This window comes from Lethenteron reissneri, chromosome 26 (genome assembly GCF_015708825.2).
Source record: "Lethenteron reissneri isolate LAM-NWPU_2019-01 chromosome 26, ASM1570882v1, whole genome shotgun sequence".
NCBI classification, from domain to species: Eukaryota; Metazoa; Chordata; class Hyperoartia; order Petromyzontiformes; family Petromyzontidae; genus Lethenteron; species Lethenteron reissneri.
Window position 1 is genome coordinate 9356383 of NC_083804.1, and position 11103 is coordinate 9367485.

The 11103-nt window shown below is 44.5% G+C and overlaps 1 protein-coding gene and 1 non-coding gene across 2 annotated transcripts; both read right to left on the minus strand.

Annotated features, from left to right (window-relative positions):
* Window positions 1-87: 87 nt before the first annotated feature.
* On the minus strand, window positions 88-9646 carry LOC133347628 (dehydrogenase/reductase SDR family member on chromosome X homolog). Its single transcript, XM_061560069.1, has 7 exons — window positions 8799-9646; window positions 7225-7332; window positions 5585-5653; window positions 4553-4654; window positions 3894-4089; window positions 2946-3144; window positions 88-2428 (listed from the first exon to the last, which is right to left on the minus strand). Exons 1-7 carry the CDS (start codon window positions 8914-8916, stop codon window positions 2249-2251), a joined length of 972 nt encoding a protein of 323 aa, XP_061416053.1. The 5' UTR covers window positions 8917-9646; the 3' UTR covers window positions 88-2248.
* Window positions 9338-9410, minus strand: TRNAV-AAC (transfer RNA valine (anticodon AAC)). Its single transcript has one exon. It is a non-coding gene; the product is annotated as a tRNA-Val (tRNA).
* Window positions 9647-11103: the final 1457 nt, after the last annotated feature.

Sequence of the window (11103 nt, forward strand, 5' to 3'; positions counted from 1 at the left end):
ATACGTTTAAGCAGAAATGAAAAGCCGTTTAACCTACGCAACCCAGTTTCATAAAAAAAAATATTAAAACCCTTACAATTGCAAGAAAACAAACACGAGTCATGGCTTTGCATTTAAAACGTTAGGCTAGACCGGTCGATTTTCATCGATACTGGTAAAAAAAAAAGCACACACAGGCACCGTCAATTTCAGATATAATACATCAGACAATGTTCGTTTCAAATTCAAGTAGCTGCTGAATGAGGTTTCATTTCAATCAGATACTGGATGCGAGTGGTCGATATCCCGGTGACGTAAAAGACGAGTGAATTGTCCCCGACGTATCCCTTGCTGAAGAGACGATGTACCTCAAAGCGCCCTTACCTGGGTACATAAAGGCAGTTAAAATGGCAAGAGTACTTATTATGCCAGAGGTGGGAAATCTTTTTCTTATAGAGGACTAAATAGGACTCTATATATATCTATGAAGAGCCACACATTAGTTAACATTTAACTTTGACCATGGAAGGACTGTATTGACTGAGCAGGTGACTGAACGCACATAAAATTGGAAAGTTTCAAAGGTCCAAAATATTCCTCTCCAGTACCCAATTAGTGCACCTAAGATTGCAGTGAGGAATATAATTTCCAGGTGGTTTCTGAGAGGTAGGCCTCGTTTGGCCGAGGGTCATGTGACGTTAAGTTGCGGGTCGTATCCGGCCCGTGCCACCCCTGACTCAAACCAATATCAGAGCCACTGAATCGGCACAAATGAGTCCCTGCTTTTAAACGCTGGATCTGGCTGTCTCTTCGAGGGTTTATAATGACTCAGAAATATCAAGTTGGCACCTGTTATATCCAGGATTAGAATCCAGGTTTCAGCCGCCAGTGATTATACCCGGATCTTAGGTGTTGAGATGATGTTTTCAGCCTGGTTACCTATGACTGCACAAAAAACATCTCAACGCATTACTGGATATTTGTCATTTACTCGGCACACACGGCTAACATAATTGGCGAATGTTTCAACGAGCCCTGGGTTCCCAGCTTCTAACCTGCATGGTGAGGTATGATCAAACAACCCCATAACCAACATATTTATCAATACATCGTATGATCAACACATAGCAAACCATAATATACAAAGAAAGTGCATGGTCTCGCGTTGAATGAAAAAGGCCGACAGAAGTGAATCCACAAGTAGGTCTGAAATTATCACATGAGGCTGCTCTGCTGATTTGATGCTTTGCTTGCAGGCAGTATTTTGGAAGGATGTCTTCAGCTTCTGACATAACCATAACTGTGATGAAAGAAAAGTGTTTCCAAGCTCATACAGGAATAGGGGTCGTGCTGATCTCCTTTAATGGCTCTGAGAAAGTGATGAGAACTCAGAATGCCACAATAGGGGTCAGATTATTCACAGAATAATCACTTTACTTGCCTCAAAGTGGTACTCATTTCACTGATCCTAGAAGAACAATGATGGAGCCCAATCGACTCCCAATCAGAATTCATACTTGTTTGAACATATACTCTTTGGACTTTGAACAATGACCAAGGCACAACAATAAAGTAATGATAATACTTCACTTGGAATGTCAAATATACCATTTTATTACAGTACTGTGAGGATTTGGTTGGGGTCTGTCCAGACCTCTCCCCAAAAACACTCGTAAAGCCGTCCAGCCACAGGAGCTCTAAGAGCATGGCCACCCCTCAGATCGGTTAACCGGAAACGAAAAACCACCAACCCCTGTAACAAACCCATTAATATTTTCCACAACATAAACACAACAATAAAAAAAAACATCCACTTGCTCGCATCACCCTGAACGTCACCAAACCACGTGAATCCCGTTCGGGTCTGATGCAGAGAACAGCTGGTCGCCTCGGATCCCTGAGATAAACTCAAGGGCAGTTTTTGGTAAACCAATCTGAGTAGCCGTGCTCAAAGAGCTTGTTTGAGTGGACGGCTTTACAAGTGTTTTTGAGAGGAAATTCGGATGGACCTCAACCAAACCCTCACAAATGGCGAAGCCAAGCTGCTGAAGGGTGGGGGAGGGGCCCTTCATCTCCAGAGCACAATTCCGCCCGCCATCAGGACAGAGTGGGGGCAGAACTCCTTAGCGTCGGGGTTTAGCGGCTCATACAACATTTACTTAATTTGCTTGTAGAGCTTTGGGTAATAAGTGATCACAGATCCATTATTTTTATAAAGTAATTTTCGCGTCATCGCGAGGTCGCTGTATCTCCGCTTGTGGTCCAAGTGTCACCAGCGGTGGCCGGAGAGGAGGCAGCAAGTTTCCCAAAGGCGTGTGCGCAGCGCCACATCTTCCACGGCCTGTGCAGGCTCAATCTGGTGGCCATTTTCCAGGTAGGCCCAAGGGCGGCCTTTCAGTTCGGGGGCAGTGGCAGCATACGTGACACCGGCTGCAGCCTGGCGGGTGGACTGGGATATGTAGGAACACAAGGGGCAAGTCGAGACACATAAAGAGACAGATGACGCAGGGACACATGTGCATATTTAACTTGCTAACCCACCCCTACTGGACATGTGTGAAAAATAGTTGCATAACTCATTGGATTCCTCCAGTCTAAATAAATATTGATTCTGATGCTGATATGGGGAAAGGGAGACAAGAAACTCAAGGGACACATCTGGATGTGGGCAAAGGAAGACAGAGAACACATTTGAACATGCAGAAAGGGAGATCGAAAAATATGTGGATATGCAAGTAGATGATAAAATAGACTTATATTAAAGTTGAGTTAATATTGGATTACTTTTACAAGTGTTACTGTGTCCCCCACGTTCAAGGCAGTCAGACAAACAGACTGAGCTAATGCACAGATGCTTTCAACCTTAGCTGGAACGAGTGAAAAACCAAACAGCACATAAGTGTTAATGCCCAGCCAGCAATATAAATGCACACAATGGATGGGTTAGGAGTGTGAAGGGACGTTACCCGGAAGAGGAATCGGCCCGTGAGCCACTGGCCCATCCTGAAAAAGGCACCCGCGTGGCGGTAGAGTTCAGAGTCCACGACCCCAGGGTCCACGGCGACACTGGTGACATGGCCGCCCCCCTGCTCATGCAGCTGACGCGACCATAGCGTGAGTGCCAACTTGGAGCGGGCATAGGCGGCGTATGAGGAATAGCGTTCGCTGTGGGAGGATGGAGGAGGCACAGAGCAGCACAAATACATGCACAGAGACCAATGCATGAATACACGTGCACACAAGTGCTTCTGCATGAGTATCGTCATCACCAGCAGCCAGAGATATCCCATTCTCCATGAAGGCCTACTCCAGCCACCGACACCCTCTGCCAATCTCGCAATGCAACAATTAATCTATTTCTTGCACAAGTGCTGATTTCATCTCTTCATCTCTGCACTGGATGTACACTCGGGTGTGTTCCCTGCTTTGGCTTCGACTTTGTCGTTAGTCTCGACCACTGACTATCATCCCATCAATAATGTGTCTCTAATTTGTGTAGGTTCTGTAAGCCACATGTTCCTCTTTTTGCCTCTCAAGTCGAATTCCAAACACGCAAATCTGCACTTTCTTTACGCACTTTCCATTTTCTTTGTCAATGTCCATATTACTGATCCATGTTTTACAAGGCAATATACACTGATTAAAAACGTTCCTCTTTAGATATATTAGCATGTTTCCTTTCATTATACATTTTCATTTTACAAAAGTACTCCATCCTGCTGTCGATCTCCTTTGAATTTCATCGTTTCGATCCCAGTCTACCTTCATATAATTTCTCTTTGTATAAATATTATGCTGTATTTTTCAAGTGTGTCCCTCCGATAGACATCTCCGAGTACAACTTGTTGTAAGTGACTTTTCATACGAACCAATTATTACTGTGTTGCAGTGGTAGTTGTTGCTGTCAAGCCGACCTGCAGTTAATGTCATGGAAGAGGAGGCGCCCAGCGCGATGCGTGGCCGACGAGACGCAGACGACGCGCAAGGGGGTCGGGCCCTCGGAGGCGCCAGTTAGAAGCGCCGTCAGCAAGAATGGCCCCACACAGTTGACAGCGAGGTGCTCCTCTAGCGCGTCAGCGCTCAGCCGCAGTGGCACCAGCATCACACCCGCTGCTCACGCGCACGCACAGGTACAAAGGGACGGGGTAAGTGGGCGAGCAGGTGGACAAGGCTGTGTCCATTCCGGGGTGAGGACTTTTTTCTTTTTCTCTACAACCAAATCACTAGAAATGTGCGTGTTATTCCCCTATACGTGGTAGGACTTCTCCGGGTACTTCAGTTTGATTTCACACAAAGTAAAATATAGCTTACAAAAGCAAAAGACCAAGCATCACAATGCGAGACACTCCTGAAAAGGGTCTTGAGACTCAGTGAGACTTTCTTGGGTAAAGGATATAAAACCAAATGTCAGACCACCATGAGAGCACGTAATTTAGGAGGTTGGGTGATAACTATGCATGTTGTTGAATCTGGAAGGAGGAAGCATGTGCTGGCTAAGTGTGGTAGCATCAGCAGAATTGGTAATGATGTCCGATTGATCATGAACTTTGCGAATGCGTGGACCCAGCCTCACCGTTGTTCACGAGGATGTGCAGGGGCAGCTTTCGTGATCGGAAGCGGTTCACAAAGTCTCGCACGGACGAGAGGGATCTCAGGTCCAGGTGCATGAAATCCACTGTCAGGAGGGAATGCATTCATTTTATATCAGGTGGTGCACATGTGCATGTGTATGTGTTTATCAATCACATAGTGATGCATGATTGTTCTGTTTTATAAAAACAGATAACCTGAGTTTGAGTCCCTGCCATGACTAACATCAGTGGGATATGATATTAGTACCGATCCTGGGCCTTGCTCTATTTACTAAGCTCTCAAAGAGTATCTGATGTGGTGCATAGAAAATCAGCATTGGGGAGACAAAGACGGTCAAAGGTCATGCTGGCTACACCATCCCCTTGTGCATTGCTCCAGTCTTAATAGGTACACACCAACAGCACTTGCCCAAACAGTTTTGTGTGTGTGCAAATAATTTAGTAAGTACAAATGATATTATAAAAAACAAATACGAGTAGAAATTCACTTCATCTGTAAAGTGTAGCAATGGAAATTATTTACCAAGGAAAGCCTCATCCAAGTCACTAGATTGTATTTGAAGGAGGGTCCTGCATTCGAATGTTTGGCAACGCCATGGTAGAAAGCTGAAGTGCCCAGGGAAGGCTCACGCATACGAGGAGTAAAACTCAACCCTGTCATTGTTTGGCTACCTTGGAGCCCCTGTCTACAACATCTGGCAAGCCCAGTGTAGGTGGTCACTCATCTAATTACTAACAAGGCTCACACCTGCATGTCTTTTGAGATCCAAATAGAATGGAGGGTCAATTAGTGTGATGTAATTAATTAAGGTGATTTGGTGGTTGGTAATTTGGCTATTTGCCCAAGAACAATGTTGGTTTTAGAGAGAGACTAGCTTCTGTCGTGGGAATGTGGAAATTCCGCCACTGGCTGCTAAGTGCCACCGAGAGAAGCTGAGTACCACCACACAGGTAACGTGAGGTTTTGCGGTCGTGTAGGTGGCTTCCATAGGGTGGCGTGGGATGTTACGCACCATCGTCATTCCCCGTGTCTGAACGCAGGGCTTGAGCGGCCTCGTTCCCTTCCTTCTCATTGTTGGACGCTGATACACGGACGAAAACACAGGCAAGGACAAAGCAATTAAAACTCAATTAGGAATTGGACAAGTAAATAACTCCTTGACAAACTGAACAAAAATAAGATTATTAATAAGCCATAATCTAGTGATCACCATAAAAAAGGACACATATATAAACAGTCTTGTGTATAGTATGTCAAAGTACTACATAATTGAATAGTGTAGAGTTCATATCCAGTATAAACTGCTGCTGGCTAATTCCTAGCTCAGCTTCAAATTGTGGACTTCCCTTGGGGCTTTTCCACACTTTATTAGATTTTACTTGCTCATTTTGCCAATATTCACAGATGATGGATGTATCACTCTGTATCTGTAAATATGTATCTGTCTTTATGTCAGCCAGTATGTCTGCATTGTGTGAATCTCTGTGTCTGCCTACTCATCTATGTTATAAATACATGAACAAGTCCGTCTGTATCTTGATTTAAAATCCAGACCACGGCTAACATCAGTGGAAAGTGATATTAGGATCGGTTCTGAGCTTGCCGTCGGTCGACTCAGCCTTATGTGACCACCTAGTATGGCATGTACTCATTAGCACTGGGGAGACAAAGGCGGCTGTGCGTGGTGCTGGCGACACTACTCTCTCGGGAGTCGTTGCTGGCCTAAAATAGGTGCTTGCTAACAGCACTCCCCAAAAAGAACTGCTTATAGGCTATACAGGGGATGTGTTTGTGTCTGTATGTGCATCTAAGTTTATGTCCATCTGCATGTCTATGCGTCTTATTGGTCTGTGTGTAACCAACGGTCGTACCAAGGATGACCCACGTGTTTGTGTCTGTGTGTAACCCACGGTGGTACCAAGGATGACCCACGTGTTTGTGTCTGTGTGTAACCCACAGTCGTACCAAGGATGACCCACATGTCTGTGTGTAACCCACGGTCGTACCAAGGATGACCCACGTGTTTGTGTCTGTGTGTAACCCACAGTCGTACCAAGGATGACCCACATGTCTGTGTGTAACCCACAGTCGTACCAAGGATGACCCACGTGTTTGTGTCTGTGTGTAACCCACGGTCGTACCAAGGATGACCCACGTGTTTGTATCTGTGTGTAACCAACGGTCGTACCAAGGATGACCCACGTGTTTGTGTCTGTGTGTAACCCACGGTCGTACCAAGGATGACCCACGTGTTTGTGTCTGTGTGTAACCCACGGCCGTACCAAGGATGACCCACGTGTCTGTGTCTGTGTGTAACCCACGGTCATACCAAGGATGACCCACGTGTTTGTGTCTGTGTGTAACCCACGGTCGTACCAAGGATGACCCACGAGTTTGTGTCTGTGTGTAACCCACGGTTGTACCAAGGATGACCCACGTGTTTGTGTCTGTGTGTAACCCACGGTTGTACCAAGGATGACCCACATGTATGTGTGTAACCCACAGTCGTACCAAGGATGACCCACGTGTTTGTGTCTGTGTGTAACCAACGGTCGTACCAAGGATGACCCACGTGTTTGTGTCTGTGTGTAACCCACGGTCGTACCAAGGATGACCCACGTGTTTGTGTCTGTGTGTAACCCACGGTCGTACCAAGGATGACGTGGGCTCCCAACTCAGCCAGTCGCCTCCCTGTCTCCAACCCGATTCCTCGTCCACCTCCAGTCACCACGGCAACACGCCCGGTCTGGCGGGGCAAAGCTGACAGCAGCAGGGTGCATGGGGGGTTACCAAAGTCAGTCCTTTATTGAACCGTGTGACAGAGCAATCCCATTTGTAATAGTCCAGGTTCAATACCTCTCTTTTTTCCCCCCTCTATGACCGACTGCCTCCATTATTCGATAAAATATGCCTACTTTTTGTCTAAAAAGTCTTGAGATGTCCCCGCATTTAGACCCGGGGTCGGCAACCTGCGGCGCCGAAGCCACATGTGGCCCTTTGAGGAGTGCTTCGTGACGTTATTTATTAAGGACCAGCCGTCTCGTATTCACTCACATGCATTGCGGCTCTTGAAAAATTTAGTTTTTTTTACAGATTTTTTTAATCTTCTTATATTGGTTGCCGACCCCTGATTTAGACGCAATATACATCTGCGTTCTACTGTAAATAGGGAGAACCTGTAGCTTGAAAATAGCGTACCTTATGTAACAATCCGACAGATCTCTTCTATTTAAATGTTCATACTCTATCTCCATGGGACTAGGGGTAATCCATGCAGGTCGTCTGACAACATCAGTCAGCCATTGAGATGGCAACACCTCCATGAGGAACATCTGAGATTATTCACTCATGTCCTTTCGTTAACCAGACAACACCTTTTAAATACAAAATAAGTCTGTATTCTCTTTATGGTGAGCATCGGGTGGTGTTAAAAGTCGTGGTGGAAATTCCACATTCCTGTGATTAGTATTTCCACAGGATGGTCGGTGTTGACTTTTTCACAAAGTGGTTCTCTGTCAAAGTTATGATAATTATGGTTTATTGATGGGGTTGCTGAAAACTATTATGCGAATGGTGCCAAACCAATGAATGACCCTGGCAGGCATTGTAACTAGCACAAAAAAAAGTGAGTTATATTGTCGTGTTTAATTTAAGTCACCTATGACTATTATTTGGGTATTTCGGTAAAGCCACGTGGCAGTCACGAAAGCTTTAAGTCAAGATCACCGACGACTGTTAAATATAATTTGCAATTAACAAAATCAACCAAAATTCCCACAAGTGCAGGGATTATCATGCTCAGCCATGGTCAATCCACTGCTGGATTAAGGCCTCCTTCAAGATGCCCGTGGGGTCACAAACACACAACACAGCAAAGTAATTACAAGCCTACCAGGCTAATGTCAGGTCAAAGTTAAAAATGAACCAACAACAAAAAAAACCATTAAAATTAATCTTTCATCATAATACATCCGCAATGACATTGTAGCCGTGGCATTAAAAACATTTATTAGAAAAAAAAACAATCATCCTCTACAACAATTGTATTAACATCGCTAGATTGGTAAGTGGCTGATTGGGGAGGGCCTCCCTCCAGCAGTGAATTGACCACGGCCGATTGACCGAAGGCCCGAACGAAGCCACGGCCTCGCCTAGAATCCCTGCCCGTTTGGGGCGACCGTAGGCGGCCGGGGCTCGCGCCGCGGGAGGGGGATCCCCGTTCTCACCTCGGGGCTCAAAGACCGGCGTGACTAGCTGCAGCAGCATCACTCTTATTCCGATGTAGTAAACGTGAAGCAAACATTTAAGCCTGTAAAAGGCCAGACTTATGTTAAAAGTGCACATGATTATCGCTTATATTGTTTACGATGCACTTGCGTTCGGAACTTAAATGGTCATATCGCCCCCTAATGCCGTTCGTTGTTCCGAATTCGTATCTCAAAATGTAATTAGTTTTACCCAATTAACATGAGTGTACATTTCTCAGTTTTGCTTTGCCCCTCGTGTAATAATTGCCTGTTGTAATGTCGAGTTCTAGAAAGCGTCTTCTTGGTTAAGGGCTCTCATAAAGTGCATCGCAAGCTGCGGTGAAATTAATTTCCAAATCCTAGCGTCGATAAGAAAAAGCAGGAAGCGCTCGATTAGCTCCATTATAATAACGTTTTAGATGCTCGTGCGACGTTTTAAAAGCAAATTAACATTTTACGATCAATAATAATACAAAATGTAGCTACATGAACGTTAATATAAAAAAAAATAAAAGCTATGTTTCCGCCCGGTTTCGAACCGGGGACCTTTCGCGTGTTAGGCGAACGTGATAACCACTACACTACGGAAACTTAGGTACCAACGTCGCCCGCAATAACCCTAACGAATGTTACACAATCCTCAATGTTGTAAGTAAACGACGTTTCGGGGAACGGGCCTTCTTTATTGACACGTAGAGAGGCCGTTGAGATAGACTGGATACGATTTGGAGACTGTCCCTTTGAACACTTATGAGGCCTGATGAGAATTATATTTGAAACGTGTTTTCTGATTGCCTCTTTTTTTTAAATGCCAAATTAACAGTTACCTAACTTTAACTGGTGAGTTCTCCTAAATCAACTAATATATTAAAAAAAAAACTATTAAATGTTGCTGGCAAATTAAATTGTGGGAATGTTCTTCAACATATACAGTATTGTATTATTACATTCTTACGTTCATATAATACACTTCCAGGCATTTAAAGATGTTTACCAACGATACAATTACACCAAGTTATGGTTTACCGGAATCTTACATTTTCCTGGAGTAAATCCGACGAGCTATTAAACTCTTTTCCACAGTCGTCCAGTAGGGGCGGGTCAGTTTAAATGTGCATGATCTGCACGTTCCGTCCTGTTCATGTTTCATCATTTGTGGGGCCGTCCATAAATGACGTCACACGATTTTGGACGATTTTTGACCCCCCCCCCCTCGTCACACGGCGTCACAAAAAGTCAGACCCCCCCCCCCCTCAAATATGACGTCACAAACCATATTTCCATTTTGAAAATCAAACATGCTTCAAATCACTTTAAACGATTGTCATTGTAGTGCGTATTTAATGTGGCGCTGCACTCTGATGATGTCGGAGAAAACACGTATTAAAAAGGCGTTGGAAAGCTTAATGGAGAGTACAATTATAACAATCATATATTCATTCCACAGAATGAAAAGCCCTGGTAGAATCATTAGAATTAAAATGTTAATAACAATCATTAAAAAACATGTTCAAAATGTATGCTTCTCCATTCTCCCATGGAGAAGCAAAATGCTCCTTCATGGAATAAATAAAAGGTGACCTTAGTAAATTTAAATAATCAAATAGTTAATAATGAAAGTTATAAAAAATTCGTGCTGTTATAACAATTCTAAATGTTTTTAAAGTTGCGCATTTTGATGTGACATTTCTCAAACCCCCCCCCCCTCGTCATAAATGTCTGACCCCCCCCCCAGGTGCGTGACGTCATTTATGGACGGCCCCTGTGTACGCCGTGTAAATGGAACAAAACCTGAAAGTGCAAGCAAGCGGCATGGAGAGATGCACGCTGGAGTTGCACTGACAGAGGAACACATGGCCTAGAGAATATAGATACACGACGAGGCCACTTAGTCTGGCTTTGTACGTAGCTTTGCTCTGCTCCTATGAGTCTAAGCCATTAACACTGGACCCTAATGGAGACTTAGTCTGCCTCTGAGCCTCATGCATTAACAATAGCGCCATAGGCATTGACACTGAACTCTAAAAGAGCCTTATTAGTTTGGCTGGCTCTGAGCCCCAGGCATCATCTACAGAGTGGTCCGGACGTATTGTGACCTCCGATTAATTGACCCCTAATATTTTTCCTATGTATATTCATTTCTGTTTTAAATAATCGTTACGTAAAACATATTACGTTTTAGATAATTAAATGCGGGGGTCACAGGACATCTGGACCGCCCAGTACACTGAACCCGAATGGAGTATATGCCTGGCTGGCTCTTTGAAACCCAAACATTGCCACC